At 46.9% G+C, this 21,742-nt stretch overlaps 1 protein-coding gene across 6 annotated transcripts; it reads right to left on the bottom strand.

The window, feature by feature from the left end:
- Window positions 1–804: 804 nt before the first annotated feature.
- On the bottom strand, window positions 805–20,438 carry Kif18b (kinesin family member 18B). Of its 6 annotated transcripts, none has more exons than XM_047545935.1 (17): window positions 20,334–20,438; window positions 11,316–11,642; window positions 10,550–10,707; window positions 10,136–10,240; window positions 9,823–9,933; window positions 9,546–9,743; window positions 9,239–9,415; window positions 8,786–8,866; window positions 8,481–8,555; window positions 8,261–8,361; window positions 7,700–7,880; window positions 7,295–7,422; window positions 4,278–4,483; window positions 3,541–4,069; window positions 2,518–2,607; window positions 1,884–2,062; window positions 805–1,759 (listed from the first exon to the last, which is right to left on the bottom strand). In XM_047545935.1, the coding sequence occupies exons 2-16, from the start codon at window positions 11,632–11,634 to the stop codon at window positions 1,924–1,926; spliced, it is 2,598 nt and encodes an 865-aa protein (XP_047401891.1). In that variant the 5' UTR covers window positions 11,635–11,642; window positions 20,334–20,438; the 3' UTR covers window positions 805–1,759; window positions 1,884–1,923. The 6 variants fall into 6 exon arrangements, with proteins under 6 accessions (XP_047401891.1, XP_047401889.1, XP_047401890.1 ...); XM_047545933.1 differs by having other exon boundaries at window positions 1,971–2,062; XM_047545934.1 differs by having other exon boundaries at window positions 1,971–2,062; window positions 7,700–7,844.
- Between the last annotated feature and the right edge of the window lie 1,304 nt (window positions 20,439–21,742).

Genomic DNA, 21,742 nt, shown 5'->3' with positions numbered 1-21,742 from the left:
CCCACCAAGTAGAGGGGGAGGCTGGTCCCGCAGAACAACTAGGACTGCCTTGAACTTAGCAGTGTTATTTACACACTACTCGCAATGTGCTAAATACCCCTAACATGTTTGTTTTCAGAAGCAAGTTAAACACAGATTCCTGTAATTTTATTTACACTATTAATTCATTCAGCCAACCATGTCTTCCTGGAGAGGAGAGAGATAACTGTGTTCCACTGTCACACAATCCACTGAATGGAGAGGAAGGCCCCCGACCGCTTGTACTGGGTTCCAGCAGTGGGATCTGGGACCACTGAAAAAGCTCTCTCTAGCTAGGCATAGTGGCATAAGTGCCTGAAATCCCAATGATTCCGGAAGCTGAGGCAGATTTGCAAATTTGAGGCCAGTCTGGACAACTCAGTGGAACACTGTCTCAAAAATAAAAAGGGCTGGGGATATGGCTCAGTGGATTCAACTCCTAGTACCAAAAAAACAAAGACAAAACAACTCTCCCTGACTGTAGGACTCCAGGCCTGAGGTAGAAGCATGGACTAGACCCACCCCCAAGGTAGAAGCATGGACCAGACCTCCAGATGAGGTTGCTTCTTGACCCACTCAGGGAATAAAGGCCCTTTAGGGAAGAAGATTGGGCACTGGAGTGAGGAGCGGGGCTCAGTCCTAGGCCCAGACTTCCTGCAGCAGGAGGCTGGGTGGGTGTTGTTTTCTATACTCAGAAGTTTCTTTAGGTTTTGAAGAACTGGAAGGCGAGAAAGGGAAGGTGTGCCATCCTATGTAGTTGTGCAGAGAAAAACACACCAAGGATGGAGATGGTTTATTAATCATTACAGTTAAAAAAATACATCTATATATATGTGTGTGTATACATATATATACATCTATATGCATAAATCAAGAAGCAGAAGGGTGTAAACCCTGGAATCACTAGCATGATCACCTAAATGGTAGCATTAAGGTTACAGTCCCCTTTCTTATACTTGTGTGTGTCTATGTATAAAGATAATAAACCAGGCTTCTTCTGGAAATCAAGGCACCATCATAAGCTGCATCATCACCAGGACAGGGGCCAGGATGGGGCTGAAGATTCGCCTCTCAGAAACCACGAAGAGCCAAGATGTGACTTCCCAGAACACCCCCACCAGCCTCATCCGTCCAAGAGGCAGCAGCCATCACTGTACACGGCCCTGGGTTAGACATGGGATAGGAAAAGAGCCCAAAAGAGCCCCTGGCCTGATGGTGGGCTTTGGAATTGAGGGGGGAACATGCAGCACCCTTTAAAATAGCCGCACATTAATACTCACAACTGAATATGTACATGCTGAGAAGCTGAGTGTAATAGATTTACAAAGAGGGTGGGAGCGGGCATGTGGTGCCCAGGTGATTACACCTGTAATCCCAGCTGCCCAGGGGCTGAGGCAGAAGGAGGATTGCGAGTTTTAGGCCAGCCTGGATAACATAGTGAGACAACAAAAACAAAATAAAGAGGGTGAGTAGCAGAATGAATTGCTGGGGAGGGTGTTAATGAAGAAAGGGTGTGTTGGCATGAATTGCTCCAGGGTGAGGAAAGAAGGTCAGGGATCCTGATGTTGGAAGCTCTGGGCACCAAGTGAAGGCAGAGAGCCTAGAGGGGCTGGAGGAGCTGGATAGCTTGGAGGTCAGGACACCTGGGCACTGCAGTTTCCAGCTGACAGCAATCCCCCAGCCCCAGTCAGTTCCTTCTGGATCCTTTGGTCACTGAGGCAGCGGGGACTCAAGGGTAGCTCTGCAGGTGGGTACAGGAGGAAGGTGAGGCTCTATTCCATTGGTCCACTGCCTCTCATTCCATCTTCTACCTCCCTTTTCATGGTCCCTGAGATGCTGGGAAGTATTCCAAGCCCTCCTCTCACCTGGGTCCAAACCCCCTCTGTCCCCTCTTGCATCCTATCTTCAACTGTCAATGTGGACAAGTCGCTCTTGTCCCCAGTGGCAGTCACCTGGGATTGCAAGGGGTCCAGCTGGCCTCTTCAAGGTGCTGCTGGGGAGGCGGGCGATGCGACTGCGGCTGCGGCCCCGGGAGACTGAGGAACTGTGAGAGGGAAGGCAGGTGGGAAGGTTAAGTCATGCCCCGACTGATGTGTGGAGGGAGGCAGCACTAGCTGCTAAGCCTCGAGGGCAGGGAGCTGAGAACAAGCGAGAGTTTCCAAGGTCAGATGTGAGAGCTGGAGAGGCTTGTGGGGTTTGGGACATGGAGCGTAAGAAAGGGGATAGTCCAATCACTGGATCAACCAATAAATGCTGAACGTCTCCCTTGTGGATAGGGGACCTGGATCAGCGCCTCTGAGATGATCCTGTGATAGCAAGCAAAAGGCCAAAGAAACTCCAGTCAGAGAATTAGATGCTTGCTCTGCTCACTAGACTTCGGCTGCTTGCTCCAAGGAGTCCAGAGACACACCAGGAAAGGGTCTGTGGCAGCCCAGGGGCCTAATGCCCCAGTGAGGGTTCTTTCTCCACGCCCTCACCCCAACAGCTTCTAGACCTTACCTCATGGTGTGCTTTTTCTTGCAGGCTGAGGTTCCAGGGAAGGAAGATGTTGGCTTGGGGCCCTTCATGGTAAACAGGAGCATAGGTCCACTGGGGAGCAGCAGAGGAATGGAAGCAGATCAGGAGGGAACCAGAAATGACACTGGCTACTCTTATTCCTTCTAACTCCCAGCTTGCTAGGAGAGGGAGGTGGACAAGATAACCTGAGGTTTCCTCCTGCTAAGAGGTGGATTCTCTCCCTGCCTTGCTAGGTCTGGGCTGACAGCTGAGTGACAGCCCTGCTCTGGGAGAACATCCAGATGTCAGTTTCTGGTGCGTTTAGGGAACCGGAGTTCAAACAATTTCACCCTTCCACCTGCCCAGCTCTGAGCTTGTTACTGAGAATAGGTTCAGGGGCCATGGAAGGAGCAGGAGTGCAGGTGGGCAGCCTGTGGCCTCTGCTTCACAGGTCCCGGTCAGCCTGCCACTTGTTATTGGCCTTGGACTGTCCTGAGCTGGTTGCTATTCCTCTCTCTGGCCCTGTGGGTAGAGGGCAAGGGTAACAGCTGCACCTTCTCACTGGAAAATACTGAAGAAAGTTTTCTTTATTTCTCTATTTCCAGATGCTGGCCCGGAGGGAAAAATCTGGGGGCAAAAGTGGCAGAAAAACGTATTTCCCTGTGGGACACAAAACTCAGATTGGGACATAGTGCCCAAGCAAAGCAGAGGAACAAATAGGGCTAGGATCATTAATTCCTGGTTCCCTGCTGACTCTTCCCAAATGGGGGTTCTGTTAGCTACTCATACACAAGCTACAAACCAGCATGAAGCTGGTGGATCTGAGGCATGAAGAGGGTCCCTGATGAAGTCATGTCCCTGACAGCTGTGCACTCTGCTCTCCTGGGACTGGGTGGCAAAGCTGACCATGACCAAAGGGAAACAGATGGCAAATATCCTGGCTCCTAAAGCAGGTGCCTTCTACTCTTCGTGGCACCCTTGTCCCTTGCTGACCTCTGACCTCTGCTGGGAGGCTGAGAGACTCACCTGGGGACGAAGGGCTGGTCTAGCCTATTCAGTTCCTGGGGGACATTCTCCCAGCTGACAAATTCGTGGAAATTGAGTTTTGAGGAGGGCTCCTCAGAGAGGTCAAAAGTGGCGTTCAGGTCACGAGCAGGGAGGGCCAGAGGGGTAGAGCAGTTCTGTACAGCAGAAGGGCCCAGGGGCACCCGGCTCTTGATGACAGTAGCTGGGCAGAAGCGAGGGGAATGGCTGGGGGAGGAGGGCCTCGTCCCTTTGGGGGTGCTGGGCCCACATGAAGGCTGGGCCTTAGGCAGAGACCCTCTCCTCAGGCAGGGTAGGAAGGACTGGCGCTGGCGCTTAGTCTCCAGCTTTGGGGCCGGGGGACTGTCTGGCTCTGTGGGGCTTGGTCTCCTTTTGTTCTTCTTCTCTGTGGGCCGTTGGGATGCTGAGGCTGGGGTGCAATCAGGTTCAGGTGGGATCCCCAGAGTGTGCTTGAGGCCACTCAATCTTCTTGCCATTGTTCGGGTCACAGGGCCACAGTACCCTGGAGATTCTGGGCAGAGAGGGGAGAGTGCTGAGGAGAGACCAGGGACTGGCCAGGAGCAGAGAATGTACAGAGCCAGACACTGGATTCATGAAGGAGCCCTTAACTCTTCAGGTTTCCTGGGGCCTCTTTGTTTGCAGAAGTGCATGAGCCCTGGGGTCCAACCTCCTAACCACAGCATAATCCAGTATAACCAGCTGGGCAGGGTGACACTCACTGGATTCTGAACACAGCTCCGGGGTCACAGGGGCCCTCCTGGCCAGGTCAGGAGTCCTGGAGGTCTTGTCCCCAGGCTCAGTTTTTCCCTCTTGTACCAGCTGCCGCAGGGTCTCAAACTCTGTAATCATGTCAGGGGTCAGGAGGTTGGCTGCCTGGAGCAGGGAATACTGCTTCTGGGCCAGGCACAGCACCTGGAGGGCCAACCTGGAACAGAGGGAAAGGGATTTCTATTCAGACCCAGTCACACCAGGGTCCTTTATGCCATGCACTGTCCCCATCATTCCGGCTGTAGTCGAGGAGCACACCTGGGGTGGTCTGCTAGTTCTCTCCTGCCTTGTCCCAGACTGGCTGGCTGGTCTCCCAGATAGGGCTCCCACTCTGCCATCCCCTTGAAAAAGCCCAAGATGGTCATAGGCAAGGTAGGAGGTGTCACCCATTATAAATACTCCATGACAAAGACGGTGACATGGAAAGTAGGGAAAGGTGCTAAGTGACCTTGGACTTGGAAGGTCTGAGTTTCCTCTTAGCCCTTCCATTTATTGGCACTGTGATCAAGAGCTCATTTACCCCGAGGGCAATGTAAGGTAGCAGTTAGGAACCCTGCTCAAGTCAGACTGCTAGATACCTGCTCAAATCCAGCTCAACCTTTCCAAGCTGTGATCTTGGGTGCATTGGTCCACAACCTTAAGACAGGGATAACAAATGCACCCACTTCATAGGATTGTTGGAAAGACTGTTTGAGTTATTTTAGCCAGGTATGGTGGTGCATGCCTATAATCTCAGTAACTCGGGTGGCTAAGGCAGGAGGATTCCAAGTTTGAGGTCAGTCTCAACAACTTAAAGAGGACCTAAGCAACTTAGCAAGACTGTCTCAACATAAAATTCAAAAAAGGAAAAAAGAACCACGGATGTAGCTTAATAGTAAAGTACCCCTTAGTTAAATCCCCAGTACAAAAAAAAAAAAAAAAAAAACTTATTTTGTATACAGAATGTTTAAAGAATACCTCATACATATTAAACACTGTGAGTTTAGTGAACTATTATTTATGCAAAGTGATAATAATACCATCTACCTCATTAGGTTAAGAGGAGATAAACTAAGATAGGTTAAGTTGACCTTGGCTCTGAGAAGACCCTCAAAAAGGCATATTGGTCTGTATCTTCTATTTAGTGTTTGGGATCCTGAAAAAAATATGTGTGATTCAACATATTTCACATGCTAGGGGAACTATTTAAAGGAAATTCTGAAGGTAATGAGATTATTGATGTTGTAAATTTGTATTCTCATAAAGTAAATTTTCTTTCTGTAAGGAACACCTATGATACAAGAATAAACAAAGTTACCTTGGTGGGGATTATTCATAGCAAATGATTTACCTTCAGGGAGTTCTACCTGTCTGGACACCTCCGAACCCCACCCACTGCCGTCAGTCATGTGTGTTCAGGGAATTTACACTCATTTTTGTAAAGCAGGCTTGAGGTCTTTGTGAAAGAAGGCAGGACACAAATTTAAAAGGACACAGTAGAAATTCATTCTGTACCTTCCTGAGCCGCATGTTATAAGGAAGACTAGACTATTGAGAAGAGTGGGTGTTGGAAAGAAATGAACGGGCCTGGAAGTCGGATGACCCAGGTCTGGCCCTGCACAGAAGCCTCAGCCCCCCAGCCAACGAATGAGAAATTGCTCTAAATCATGAATTTTCAAATTAAGTTTCAAACGCCTATCAGACAGCAACTCTGTTCTGTTCGTCCTATCTATTAGACCTCAGCATGAGATTCCATGTAAAGAGAGGACTGTGCAGCTGGAAAAAAAATCCTGAAAAACCACTGAACTAGAAAATCTCAGCTCTGTTCAATGTCCTGATGGTTCAAGATTCTAAATTCCAAAGCCAAATAGAAATGATTTTCGATTATCTGCTTGTCAGAGTGTTTCCAAACCTGGAAATGATCCGGAATGTTCTGCCACTCCTGAATCTAGGGGTCTTCTATCATATTGTATTAGCACTTCATTAATATTGTATTAATATTCCCCAAGAATCAGGGAGAATAAAGATTATGATACCCAAATCATAGCCAAGATTGAAGGAACTTATTGGAAACCACAAAACCAGAGGCAGAGCAGAAATGAGGACATGGGTCCTCTCTCCTCAAAACAGGGGACACCAAGCAGAGAGACCATGAGTCATCTGTGGGAGCCTGAGATTGTTCCCTGGGAGGCCAACGGGACATCCCACCAGTGCATCCCTGCCTCTTCAGGCCCCAGGGAGTTGGCAGCAGGAGACAGATAATGAGCCGCTGATTATTCAGGCCACAGCATTTTTTGCTGAGTCGGGAACAGACACTCCCCAACAAGAAATAAAATTAAACAGGCCCTTCTGTCCGGAAGCTTTAAATACACTGCCTAGTGTGAAGCATGCTGGGGAGGGGAGAGCGGGGCTGGCAGTAGCACCACTAAGCAGCAGGGGATTTATGGCCCTGGGGCCAAGGGAAAAACAAAGCAGTGCCCCTGAGTGAAGCACAGAAGGAATGTCCCCAAACCCTTTCTTTCTGGCTTCACTTGGAAGTTTGTATTTACTTCTGAGAAAAAAATAGCCACATTCAATCTGTTGATGAAGACGCAGGAGAAGCAACTGACTCAGGGAGGTTGACCCCTCCTCCGCCTGACGCCCAGCTCCTCCCAGCTGCACCCTCCTCGCTCTGACAGCAGCTCTGCCCTCAGACTGCAAGGCCAAGTGCTAGCCCCAGCAGCCCAACCTAGCTCAGTGCTTGCTGGCTGTCTGGATGGAATCTGGTGCTTTGCTTCTCCCGCCTGCTGGCTGCCAACGATGTGGAGGAATAAATAGAGATGATGCTAAGTAAATAGAGTAGGTGATTGTGTCTAGGAGTTGAAAGCAGATAAGGGAAAATGTTGATGAAAAGAGACTCAACTCTTAACTACGATCAGGTCCCACCACCAGGAGGCTAAGCCCATCACCTCCTACCTTGGAGGCCAGAGTAGAAGCAAAAGACACTCACCGCTTAGAATGGTCCCTGTCCAGGTTCTGGGGTGAGAGGTGGCTGGCCACTGGCTCAGGCTGCAGGGTGAGACCAGCAGACTCTGGCAGTGGGGGTCTGAGGTTCTGCTCCAGTGTCTGGGCTGGAACCTAAAGAAAGTTGGTAGAGGAGCCAGGATGACCTCCTAAAATTCTAAAATCCGTCCCTCCCCCAGGAACAGGATAACAGCTCCTGCTAGAATGGCCAGGCCCTGGGAGAGGCTTGCTTTCTCCCAGTCACTTCCAAACACACAAGGTCTGACAGAGATAAGAAATCCAGGAGGAGAACCGGGACTAAAGGGACTCTGAGTTAAAGAGAGACATTTATTCTAATCTTCTACCAGCCCCAAGACTTCCTGGGGCCCAGGCCTCCTGCCCCCAGCCCTACCTCAGCAGGGTCTTTGTCCTCATCCTTTGGGGTCTCCTCCTGGTCTGAAGAGCTTCCTTCTATGACCCTCTGTCCCTGGGCCTCTGTTCTCAGGCTCCCCTCTTGATCTCCAGACCCCATGTGGAGTTCTGGGGTCCAGGGCTGGCTGCGGGGGCAGAGCAGTAAAGGGGAGCCAGGAAGGCTAAGGGGGAAATAAGAGTTTGAAAGGCATGATATGGGGCAGGAAGGGTGAGCAGGGAGGGGGGATCTCTGTGGCACCAGGTGGCAGAGCCCATAAATAATGCTTGACTGACAAATGGGCAGTAGCTAAGGGTAGAAGAAGGTGTCAGGGATTTTCTGCTTTAAGAAACGACAACACCAAACCCCTAAGTTCACTTTCTCTCGATGAGTAGATTCCGCTTGCTATATGCTCATTTGACACCGGGCACTCCAGGAGACAATCAGTTGCTGGTCCTTGGTGTGAACCCCAACCCTAGGTGTGAATATCTGAAAGATGGAGAAGGGACCCAGCTCCCTGTCCCAGCTGAGCTTAAGGGTGGGACAATGGGCAGTAGAACTCACTGTTGCTGTGGAAGGCTCAACTTGGGGGACTGTGAACAGCCCTGCTGTGGGGCCTGGGCTCCTGCCTCATATGCTTGGAGCTTCTTCCTCAGGTTGGCCACCTGGAATGACAGCAGCCCAGGTGAGCCCAGGAGGTGAGGGATGGCATAGAGCCCTGCTGCACCCCAGCTCCTCTCTGTCACTCCTTGCCCCAAACCCATTCCCCAGGTAGGCTCCTCACCTCAGCTTGGAGCTGTTGGCAGATGGTGGCATACTGGCTGATGTGACAGTCCAGACTGACCACGTTGCTCTTCAGCTGAGATGGGGGCACAGGGGAAAGATTTGTTTGTTCATTCAAAGCAGCTGTTATCAACCACCTCTGATGACCAGGCATCACATGAGAGCCTTACTCATAGTACAAAAGACTCCCTCTTACAGGTAGGACAATAGACCAGAGGTCAGTAACATGCCTGGGACCACAGCAAGGGACAGAGGAGTGCCTGCCTGTGAACCTGATGCCTGACTCCCTGAAGTAGATGTTCTTACTAGACAGGGGTTGATCTGCAGCAGGTCCAGGTGGGCCAGGGCTCCTGAAGAGGCAGGGAGCGGAGGTTCATGAGGGGAGGCCTGGAAGGTATGGGTGGAGGCCAGAACATGTCTGCTTTTGTCTGGGTTAACATATGTGGGTGTTTATGTCGTTTTGCTGAAATTGTGGTCCTGTTGCTTAAAACAAGTCAGAACCAGGCCATTGGCCCACTGGGCCACCTGTTCCATGTCTCCCTTGGAGTAGACTGTCCAGCTGGAGTCTTCCCAAAGGCAGGGACAGTGTCGCCCCTATCACAAAGACTCTCCCTGAAGACAGAGCCCAGGGAACTTCTTTCCTCTGGTTAGGGACATTGGACAGGGATCTGAGGAAGCTCTTGGTCCTGTCCCATCCTCCTCCTCCCAGGCTAGGGGTTCCCTCCATACTCAGGTTGGCCATCCCTAGCTGGCACGCACCGTGAGTCTGATCTCTTTGGCCCGGTCAGCATATTTGAGGGTGTTGTAAGTGTCCTCGTAGGCCAGGTTAGAGGGGCTGATGGCAGCAATCATCACTGTGCGGCAGTTGCCCCCAATGGAGTCCTTGAGCAGGCGGGTCAGTTTGCTGTCCCGGTAGGGCACGTGAGACTTGCGGCCCTGGGGGTGGTCAGTGAGTTGGGGGAAACAGCTGTATTAGACTAACCTGGTCAGGCTCCAGTGGCCCATGGCCCAGGGCTGGGTTCAGGCCTCAGTCGCTGTCCTGGGTGCTGGGCCTGTACTGCTTTACCTTTGCATCCGCCAGGGCATTGAGGACATTGATGAGGGCCAGCAGAGAACGGTTGATGTTGGCACCCTCCCGCAGCCGCTCCCCCTTGGCACGGGTGCTGGATGCCCGCTCCGAGCCAGCCAGGTCAATCAGGCTCATCTTGGCCACCTGCAGGGCCTGGGTCAGTCCTGGGACACGGTCCTGCTGCTTCACAAAGATCTGGAGGTGGAAGGCAGGAGTGAGGGGGACGTGGGCACCAGGAGCCCAGGTTTCATGCTCAGTCCATGATCCTGCTCACCTGGAAGATGGCATGGGAGCGGGAGGAAGTAGCGTTGGCATCAGTGGGGTGCTGGGTGCGGTTGCGGTTCCCCCTGGTCAGCATCTCCAGCAGCTGCTCTGCTGAGGCTGGCTGCAGAGGAGACACCAAGGAGGGGGTGTGGTCTCCCCACCAGGGATTTTCCCCTAACAGGAAGGGCTGCTCTTCAGAGCCAATGTCACCCCTCTCTTGCTACTGCCACTACCCCAACATCCAGGACATCCCCAAATTGCCTTGTGAGGAAACCCTGGAGGACCAATAGGGCAGCTGGTTCCACCTGAGCCCAATCCCATACCTGGTGGAAAGAAAGTCCTTGCACTATCACCCCCTTGTCAGGGTCCTCACGGATGGCAAGGGGCCCCTTGGGCTCCAGGAGGTCATGAATCTGTTCATTGTACACCTGAGGAGAAAGGACAAGAGGGAGAAGACTGAGGAAGAGGACTCCAACCAAATGCAGGCTAGAATGGGCAGAGTTGCTGGACAGGAAAGCCAGAAACTGGTGTGTATTTGAGACACCAGACATGAGTGGCACTCTGCAGGGTGATGTTAAATGACAAGAGCAGATTTGGGGGCTTCCCCAGGGTCCACTACCCACTTCCTGCCACCCCCTTCCCCACCACTCTCTCTGCTCCATCCTCTCTTCAGGTAGTCATGAGAATGAGGGACAGTGCCCTGGGCGGGGGAGGAAGGCCAGAGGAAGCAGCCCTACCTCCAGGTAGCTGATGAGCACCTCGAACTGCTTCTCCTCCTGGCAGGCCTCAAAACGCCTGTATAGTTCCATGGTGGTCAGGTACATGATGCCGGGGTCCTCCTCCCTTCCCAGCATGGTGTGCGTCTTCCCGGCCCCAGTAGCCCCATAGGCAAACACTACAGAGGACAGGATGGGGTGGGGAGGAGGGTGGGGAGGAGGGTGGCAGCAAGACCAGGTTCGCCTTCCCCAGGGTTGCCACCAGCACATTCCACCCAGCTCAGCCCTGCCTTCCTCGCAAGCCCCTTCCTTTTTCATCCACGTACACCAGTCTGCCATTCCACTGCTCCTACCACTCCCACCCTACCCAGCGCTCATGCTCAGCCTCTTGGTCCTCCACGTGTCTGTCCTGCCTCCCATAAGCCTGTGGAATCCAGGGCAAAGGGATCTGCATTTTGGGCAGGTCCTGTCCGTGCCTTCTCCAGGCTAGGGAGCATCCCCCAGTGAAGGCCCACCACTGTTTCCCTCACTAGCACTCACTGGGTTTATAAACACACTGCAAGCATCGGGAGTCCAGAAGCCACACCTGTCTGACTGGCTACTGTATGCTAGGGTCTAGTACAGTGAGTGAATGAGGTCCCCTACCGCAGAGGATGAAAGGGCCAGAGTTTCCCTCAATAAGCCACGCCCACCGAGGGACAGGCCAGCATGTCAGAAGACGTGGAAACCCCTCCTTCAAAGGGAGCAGGGAGGCAAGGCTGCTACCAGGCAGGATTCAGGTTCTCACCTGAGCAGTTGTAGCCCTGGAGGAAGCTGTCCAGAATGCTGTGGGTGGTGTGCTGGAACACATCCTGTTGGGTGGCCTTCTCACCAAAGACCCGGTCAAAGACAAATGTCAGGTCTTTACCCTTCTTCTTGGGGCCGTCATGGGTACCACCCCATTTTAGGCCAGGGAATCCCCCATCGGGTTCCTCAGGGTCAAACACCAGCACCCGCTCGTCCACCACTTGAACCACAGGCCACCGCTGACTCTCCAACTCCCGAGGGGTGGGGGGCCGCACCCGCACCACCACCTGCACCATGCTGTCCTCCACTGCCATCACCATGGCAACACCTGAGCAGAGACATGATGGAGATGAGGACCAAACCAACCCAGACCTGGCCGGGTGCTCTTCAACACTCAGGGGCTTCACCTCCTGCCCTCCCAAGCTGACCTCCATTTTATACCCCAAGAGAGTAAGAATATTGGCACCAGTATCAATCATTTATACCTATCTCTTTCTCACTTGAAATACGCCTTTGTCATATTCAAATGACTTGGTTTTCATAGGTGTATTAACTTTCTATTTTGTTCCACTGAGCTATTTATCTACTCCCATGCCAACACTATACTCTTCCTTCTGTTCCTTTACTGGGATTTTATCTAGTGAGGCAAGAGCTCCTCACAAGACTTTTTCATAATTGTCTTGGCTCTTCCCAGGCATTTATTGTCTTTAAGAAAATTTGACCGCTGGGAGTGATGGTGCACGCCTGTAATCCTAGGAATTCAGGAGACTGAGGCAGGAAGACCACAAGTTCAAGGCCAGCCTCAGCAACTTAGCAAGACCTGGTCTCAAAAAAAAAAAAAAAGGGGGGGGGGCGGGTTTGGGATTTAGCTCAGTGGTAGAGGGTAGAGTACCCCTGGGTTCAATCCCTAGTGTCCAAAAAAAAAGAGAAAAAGAAAGAAAAAGATCTTATCAATTCTGCTCACAACCCAGATCCCCTTCTCCCCTTCAGTAACAAAAAACCTATTGGAATTGCTTTACATTTACATATTTATTTTGTTATCCTTTGAATATAATTCCTAAGTGTTTTATAATTTTAATTGCTTTCATGAATGGAAAGCCTTCTCCCAATTCCAGCCTGGTAATTGCAAAAATGGAGAAACAATTGATCTTTAGATATTCACCTTATATCTACCACCCTCAAATTCTCTTACTTAATTCCAATTTGTTTTTTAGGATTTTTTTGATTCTCCAAGTATACAATTATGTGTCAGTAAATAAAATACATTTTGAGCTGGGGTTGTGGCTCAGCGGCAGAGTACTTGCCTCCCATATGTAAGGCACTGGGTTTGATTCTTAGCACCATATATAAATAAAAAAATAAATAAATAAAGATCCATCAACAACTGAATAAATATTTTAAAAAATACATTTTACCTTTTCTTCTCTGTATTTATTCCTATTTTTTTATTTTATTTTTTTATTGTAAACAAATGGGATACATGTTGTTTCTCTGTTTATGCCTATTTAATTTCTTATGAATCAGTCTCTAGAACTTATAAAATGATTTTTAATAACAATGAAGATAATGGGCCTGCTTGTTTTGCTTCTGATCTTATAGGAAATGGCTTTAGTGCCTCATCATTTAGAAATGACTTTGGGACAAATAGTTTTTACCGTATTAATAATTTCTCTTATTCTTATTTTACATAAGGTTGTTATTAGGAAAGTCTAGAATTTTTATTTAACACCCTTTCAGCATCTACTGATACATTACATGTCCTTGCTCCCGTGGTATATTATTGGATATTATTGCTGGTATCAAACCAACCGTACATTCTGGAAAAAAACCCTACCCCAGGCAGTAGTGATGTTTTCAATATTTAAATGATCAAAGAAGTCAATCTTTTCTTTTATGGCTTCTATGTCATATTTAAGAAGATTCCTTTCTCTAAGGTGATAAATACTTTTCTTATATTTCTAATGTTTTTTATTTTCTTACATTTAGATTTTTACAGAGATAGAATTTAGGGCCACTCTACCACTGAACTACAACCCTAGTCCTTTTTAATTTTGATATAGAGTCTTAATCTGTATCTAAGCAACCTAGTCTTACTAAGTTGCCCAGGCTGGCCTCAAACTTGGGATCTTCCTGCCTGGACCTCCAGAGTAGATAGGGTTGCAAGCCCGTGTCACTGCACTTGGTGGTTATGAAATTCTACAAAAACTCCTGCTAAGATTTTAATTTGGATTATTTTGAATTTGTAGATTAATATGAGATAACTTCTTTATGATAGCAAGTCTTCCCATCTAGGACCTGGTATCTCTTCCTATTTATTTACAACTTTATAATCTTCAGTAAAATTTTATAATTTTCCCCACACGAGTATCATATATTTCTTGATAGGTTTATTACTAGTTATTACACAGTCTTTGTTATATTGTGAATAGGCTCCTTTTAAAATTACATTTTCAAATTCATTTTTTACCAGAATATGGCAAAGCTTCAGATCAGTATGCAGATCAGGTATCTGGTCACAATGCCAGACTCCCTTATTAGTTCTAATAGATTGCCATTGATTCTCTTAGGCCTTTCAATTAAATGATAATATAGTTTGCAAATAATGACAGCTATTTTCTATTTTTAGCTCTTCTTTATTTAGTTGCCCACCCTCCACTGCCCATTAGGGGTGCAGAACTGGGTGTTGAATTTTATCAAATGCTTTTTGGGGCTTGCTGAAATGATCATACAATATTTCTCCTTTAATCTGCTTATGTCGGGGGTGACACACAGATTCCCCAGTGTGGACCTGGTAATCATGCCAAACACTTATGGCCTCTTCCTTCTCATGGCTCCCCCAGGCCTTTCTCCTGGATTATTATTATTTTTTCTTTGGAGGGAGGGTAGGGGGAACCAGGGGTTGAACCAAAGGGTGTTTAATCCCAGAGTCACATCCTTGGCCCTTTTTATTTTTTATTTTGAGTCAGAGTCTAGGCCACATTAAATTGCTGAGGCTGGCCTTGAACTTGCAATCCTCCTGCCTCAGCCTACAGAGTTGCTGGGATTACAGGTGTGTCCCACCACACCTACTCCCCTGAAGGTTTTTCATTTCTTCTTTGAGCCAGCTTACCAAGGGTGGGGATGGAATGCAGAACTCAAGGATATCCTGGAAAAGTTTAGCCCAATTCTAGGGATATATTAACAGGAGTAAGAAATGGGGTAGGGGACCATTACCAAGGGATATGAACAAAAGAATGCTTTCCCAGTAAAGACTAGGTATGGCTGATGGGTCACAATTACTGAGCTCACTCAGCAAAGAAAAGTGAGGTATCTACCTAGTAAACAGCTCAGGTTTTCTTTGGGGAATGAGCCAAATTGAGCTGATTTAGAATTCTTGTCCCCTCACCCCTAAAATTCTTCCCCACACCAGACAAGGGAAAGATATCAACCAACAATAATGTGTATAATTCGATTTCTAGTCCAGCAGTCAGATTGTCATAATAAACATATTAGCTAAGTTATCACTGTATCAGGGACTATTCAAAGCACCTTACACATATCATCTACTTTTATCTCCATTGCAATCCCACAAGACAGATAGTATTATTATACTAATTTTTCAATGAGGAAATTGAGACAGAGAGGGTTAAGCCATTTGCCCAAGGTCCCAATGCTAGTGAGTGATGAAGTCCTATTCTAACCCAGGCAGTTTGACCACAGAGCCGGTTATCCTGCCTGATAATGATATTATATATTATGCTTTGATGATCATTGTTGTAATAGCCCCTTATGTTAGTATAATAATCATAATCCCTTTTATGGGATTAGCATTATATTTTCAGTAAATACTTGTAGATATGTGAACTGTACCTAATATTTGGCACTGAGTTTCTTGCCCTTGAATTCTCACCCCCCAAGGAAACCACTTTTCTACTGGGGGAAATAAAGTCAGAGGATGCCTGAGTCTCTTCTGGCTGCCTTGCTGGCATCCCAGCATCCCACTGGGAGGGTTTTGGCTGAGGAGGAGCCACAGAGCAGCCTAACATTCCAAGCAGGAAATTAAAAAGGGCACTGGCAAAGGAGTGTGCATAACCTTTACAGTTCTCTCCTCCCCGCCTCCTGAGGACCAGGGAGGCCGAGTCTGTTTGCCTAATGAGATGTTTTTCCTCTTCCTGAGACAGTGCTGGGGGCACAGGGTATGGGATGTAGGTGACACCATGGGAGCTCCTAAGATGCCTGGGTCCTGGTCTCTGTTCTGTATCTGTCTTAGGGGGAGGTCTTTCCAAGAGCCACCCAGCATCAATGTCACATCGGCTTCCTCCTTTGAGAGCCAGGGAGAAAGCTACCGATCTGCTCCCACCCCAGGGGGATGGGGAGATTAATGAGAGAACGTTTGTCAAGTTTGCTTTGATCCTTGGTTGGAAAGAGCATTTCAGCCCAAAGTACAAGGGAGATGATTCTTTAATAAGATCTTCAGGGTTCTCAGCCAGCCACAGTCACATCCTATTTCTAACCCAGGGCAGCTCATTAAAACCCAGAGGCTAGTGCGCTACTGAGCTGGGGTGGGAAGCCAAGATTCCGTTGTTTCCGGGGTGGCCTCTTCTTCCCCGCTCTTAGGGATAGACCCAAGGAGAATTTCTGAGGACTTGAGTTGAGGGGACCCCCCCTGCAGACAGTTGGGAGTTAGAGGGAAGGAGGCCCCCCTTAGATATTCTACTGTCATAGGGGTTTCTGTGCCCCCTTCATTGTTCCTTCAGAATATTTTATACTTGTTTCTTGTCCATAAGTTCTAAGAGAGGACCCTCTTGACTGACCATAGTCTATGCACACCAGGTGCCCACGCAGAGATGCAGAATATTTGTCATATCAAAGAATAAGAGCCAGAAAAGAACAGTCTGAATCCAAAAGTCTAAAAATAATTATCATTCTAGCTAACATTTACTGAGTGTTTTACAGAGTGTATCAGACACTACGCTAAATACTCTATGCTAGGTGCTTTACAACAATCTCATTATGTGAGTATGATACAATTGTTACATCCTTATTCTACAAAGGAAACTGGAAGTACCGGAAGGAACTTAACACATCAAGCAGGTAGGGAAGTAAGCAAGACCAGAACCTGACCTCTTTCTGTCACCAGAGGCACTACTCCATCCTTAGGCTGTTCTGCCCTGTCGTGGGGCTTCGGCAGCTCCTACTTCTCCTCACCTTGGTACCCACAAGAACAGTGTCTCAGAACCACTGGATCTTCTTGTGCAGGGTGTATACAGGAAGGAGCTGCGTTTTATTATTTTTATTTTATTTTACTTTTGGTACCAGGGATTTAACCCCAGAGGCACTTAACCACTGAGCCACATCCCCGGTCCTTTTTATTTTTTTTATTTTGTGACAGGGTCTCTTCACTAAATTACTTAAGGCCTCACTTTGTTGCTGAGACTGTCTGGCTTTGAACTTGTGATCCTCCTGGCTCAGTTTCACAAGCTGTTGGAATTACAGGTGAACACCACTGCACCCAGCTCTAATCTTATTTTATTTTTCTTGTCTTATGGTTCTGACTAGGAACTCCAGTACAATATTGAATAGAAGCAGTAAGAGTGAGCATTCTTTTTTCTTCCCTGGTTTTATATGAATGTTCCTATTATTTTATACTTTGTTGGTTTAAGGAAATTTATCTCCATTTCTACTTTACTGATATATATTATACATATTTTTAAAAATCATGAATAGGTATCAAATTTTATTGAATACTCTTTCTGTGCCTAATTGCAATATGTTTTCTCCTTTAATCTGTAAGTATGTAAATTGTATTAACAGAGTTTCTTTTTCTTTTTTTGGTGCTGTGGGGATCAAGTTCAGGGCCTCAAGCATGCTAGGAATACAAGCTAGCACTAAGCTACATCACCAGTCCTGTATTAATAGATTTTCTAATGTTAAATCATTCTTGCACTCCTGAATAAATTTAACATGGTCATATTTTTTTAATTTATTGTTGGCTTCTGATTGCTAATATTTTAATTATTTTTTTTTGGGGGGGGGGGGTACTGCAGATTTAACCCAGGGATATTTTACCACTGAGCTACATCCCCCAGTCCTTTCTATTTTTTAATTTTGAGACAGGATCTCACTAATTTGCTGAGGGTCTTGCTAAACCCCTGAGGCTGGCCTCAAACGTGTAATCCCTCTTGTTGCAGGGATTACAGGAGCTGCCACTGTGCCCGGCTTGTTTAAGACTTTCTACAACTATATTTATAAAAGAGATTGACTTGTAATTTTCTTTATCTCATTTGTAGAATCATAAAATAGTCTGAAAATGTTATAGGGAGAGTTTGTGTAAGAGTAGAATCATTTTTCCTAATGGCCTTAAAATTTCTGATGGAGTTTGGTGAGGTTTTTTTTTAATGTGTGTGAAGGAATATTTTAAATGAATTCAGTTTCCTCACTGGTTTTAGGTCTATTAAAAATTTCCAGGCTGGGGCTATAGCTCAGTGGCAGAGCACTTGCTTAGCACCTGTGAGGCACTGGGTTCAAGCCTTAGCACCACATAAAAATAAATAAATAAAATAAAGGCATGCTACAACTACCAAAAAAAATTTCCATAACTTCTTGAGTCAGCTTTTTCCTAGAAACTTTCCAAAAGCTTTGGGGATCGAACCCAAGGCCTTCTGCTTGCAAGGCAAGCACTCTACCGACTGAGCTATCTCCTCAGCCCCCGAAAGTATTTTTAAAAAGGGTGTTCCACTGAAGACTTTCTTTTAATCTCTGTAACTGAAGTTTTGTCCCCTATTTTTTGTTCTTAAGATTTTTGTTTCTTTTATTTTTCATCAATATTGTGAGAAGTTTGGTTTTTTGTTAGTCTCCTCAGAGATACAACTTTTGGCTAAGTTAATCCTATTATATTGTAAAATTCTATCTCATTAATTTCTGCTTTTAACTTTTATCTTTTTCCTTTGTGTTTATGTGTCTTACTGGGAATTGAACCCAGGGTGGTCTACCACTGACCTACAAACACAGACTTTTTTTTTTTTAATATATTTTTTAGTTGCAGATGGACACAATACCTTTATTTTATTTATTTATTTTTATGTGGTGCTGAGAATTGAACCCAGTGCCTCACACATGGTAGGCAAGTGCTCCACCTCTGAGCCACACCCCAGCCCCGCCACCTTTTGTTTTTTTTTAAGACAGGGACTAAGTTGCTTAGAGTCTTGCTAAATTGCTGAAGCTGGCCTTGAACTTCAGATCCTTCTGCCTCAGCCTCCCTAATTGTTGGGATTACAGGTGGACACCACTCACTGCACCTGATGGTAATGTGCAGTCTTAATGCCCTGATTATGACTTTCATTATCATTTCCAATTCAGAGGAAAGGAGGGCTTCTCAGAAGAAATTCCAGTTCTAAGGCAGGAAACAAACATCCTAAACCCGAAACATTTTGTTGCACCAAAACCAAGAAAACTATCTGTTGGTTCTGGCCCTTTTTATTTTTGAGACAGGATCTCATTAAGTTGTCTAGTCTGGCCTTGAACTTGAGATCCTCCTACCTCAGCCTCTCCAGTAGCTGGGATTACAGTTACACAACACTGTGCCTGGCTATCTTCTTCCTTTCATGTTTTACATATGTGTTCTGTTGTTCTGTTCTGTTTGAAACAAATATCAAACTTAGTTTTTTTAAAAAATGAACCAAATGTAAACATTTAGGACTATATTATCCTCTAAGTATTGCTTTAATGCATCCCACAAGTTTTATAAATAGTATTTTTCATTGTTCCATGAAAAGTATCTTTTAATTATATCATCATACCCTATTTGAGTTAAATGTATTTTTTAATTTCCAAATGAGGATTTGTTTTAATTTTCTTTTTCATTGGTATTTATAATTGAATTGCTTGTGGAAAGAGAAAATGGTTTATACAATAGTCTAATAATTGCTTAAATTCACTTTGTGGCCAGGTAGAGAAAAATGTTATAAATATTTCTAAAAGTTTGCTACATTTTTACTTTTTAAAAAAGGTATAAATGGAACTGGATTGGATAACACAAAAACCAATAAATTGAGACACTTTAAAATCTGTCTGAGCCATGGGGAAATTAAATACTGAAACCAGGCCAAGAAGAACTGAATACATTGAGTTGTTCAGAATGGGATGCAGTGATGGGAAAAGAAATAAAATGGGGAGATTGAAGAAATCAGTGTAACATTTAGGAGAAGCTCATTCTGAAAAATGTTGTAGATGTTCTCCTCTGAGCTAGGCTTAACTGCTCTGTGCCTCAGTTTCCAAACCTGTAAATAGTATCTACCCATACGTTTTTTTTAAGGATTGAGTTCATTCGAACCTGATAAGTGCTCAAGGAAGTGTAGCCATTATTACTAGAATTCTATGACATGCCATTTCTCCATGATGCAGAAAAGAACCAATGTTTTCAATAAAATCCCCTAAGTTCCTTGACTTTATCTTTTCCATACCACTTCAGTTCCCTAAAAGCGCAAAGCTAAGAGGAAAATCCTAGGAGGAGTAACACAAGCCTGTTTTTCTGTCTACAGATGTTCTTTCATTCCTTCCTTCCTTCAATCTAATATTTATTGAATGTTCCAGTAACTAAGTTACAGACCACTGCACATACGACTCCGCAATCAGTTCTGTAGAGATATGCGGACAATGGTTTAGGGGGTCCCAGGTCTCCAGTTCTAGTGTGATTGAGAGCCCAATCCTTGCTCACAAGTGAGCGAGAGGACTTTTCACAGAGCGGGCGTACAGAGAGCCAGGTGCAGAGGTACGGACCCAGCCCACGTCCGGTACAGAAGAGCAAGAGGGATAGTGATCTCCAGTACGCAAGGTGTAAGGAAGCTCCCCGCTCCCCGCCTTGTTCAAGGGGTCCACCCGGGACCTGCAGGCGCGGTAGCAGAGTTCGATGATCGCGTGTACTTCAACGTTCTGCACCAGAGGGCTGGCTCAGGCTCCAGCCCCGGAGCAGCTGGGTCCACGTGTCGGAGACCCAGCGCAAGACCCCACAAGGCCTACTCCACCGTGGGACAAAGCTTACCTTTGTGGGCTCCCCGCCACTGGTGTCGCCGCTCGCTCGGAGATCCCTCCGCTACAGACCAAAGCGCTGTGATCAAGAGATCGCTCCCCACACCCTTCCCTACCGGGTCCAACTTTCACCCCGCGCCACGCGTTCAAACTAGCCCGTGGGCTCGTCCGCGCTTCTCATTGGTCAACTCTCGGACCGTTGATTGGCTGTTTCCTAAGTAACAAAGACAGTCCGAGGTGCGCTTGCGCACTTCCTTTCTGCTTGCTGGAGGTTCGGAGGCAGTTTCTCAGACCCGACCAACCAGAGTGGCGAATAGAAACCAATACCTGGTTGCGATGCGCAGAGTGGGACATGCTCAGTTTCTGTTTTCCTGGGGGCTTGGGTCATCATCAATTACAGCAACTAGACAATAAACAGGTTTAAAAACCCGCTTTTTCTGTGGCCAGAGTTGGCATCGTCTTATCCAAGTTACTCTCCAGCGTCCTTTCCCGCTCCAGGACCATCCCAAAAGTGAACTTCTAGGATAAGGTTGAGCAGGGCGCGGTGGCACACACCTGTAATCCCAGCTACCTGGGAGGCTGAGACTAGAGGATCGCAAATTCCAAGCTAGCTTCAGCAGTTTAGGGAGACCCTGTCTCAAAATGAAACATAAAAAGGGCTGGGGATGTGGTTCGGTGGTTAAGCGCCCCTGGGTTCTATCCCTGTGTGTGTGTGTGTGTGTGTGTGTGTGTGTGTGTGTGTGTGTGTGTGTTTTGTTTTGCTGGCGCGGGGGTGGGGGTGGGGGTGGGGGGGCGGATTCCTGGCTTTAAAGAGAGAGAGATAAAGAAAGAAAATTCTGTCCTTCCTATTCACCTCGAGGAACATGGCTCTGAAAGTCCTCTAAAGCCCCAGAATATGTAAGGGGATAACTTTCTATGAATCTGATTAGGACCAAACTGGTGAAAGCTGCGAGGAGTTAGTTGCTCTTCACTTTCAGCAAACCTGGTCTGCCGCGACACTGGGATTGTGAGCAGGTCTGGGGCTTATAAAACAAGGGAGGAAAAATTTCCTCCATAGAACCTACCATCAAGGCTAATAAGGTTGTCATTTAATATGTGGTTGACTTGACTCAAACTCTTCATTCACTTCCCTAGATCTCAATTGCCATCTATATAGTGGAATAGCTCTGCTGGTTTGATGAAGACAAAACAAGAAAACTATGCAAAGATATCGTCATTGTAAAGAAACAAGAAAAACAGGGTACTCTTGACATGTTCACTACCAAGGGAAATAAAACTGTTAAAGGATAGCTGTCCATATAAGGGTCCCCTCTCTTCTTACATGAATTTATTTGTATTTTAACAGAGGTTTGGGGTGGAGTGGAGAGCTTAGGGCCCCAGGAGCCACTAAGGGAACAGGTGCCACTTGTGTCCTGTAAGTTG

The sequence above is a fragment of the Sciurus carolinensis genome, chromosome 3 (genome assembly GCF_902686445.1).
Source record: "Sciurus carolinensis chromosome 3, mSciCar1.2, whole genome shotgun sequence".
Taxonomy (NCBI): Eukaryota; Metazoa; Chordata; class Mammalia; order Rodentia; family Sciuridae; genus Sciurus; species Sciurus carolinensis.
This window is presented reverse-complemented; position numbering and strand designations above follow the sequence as displayed.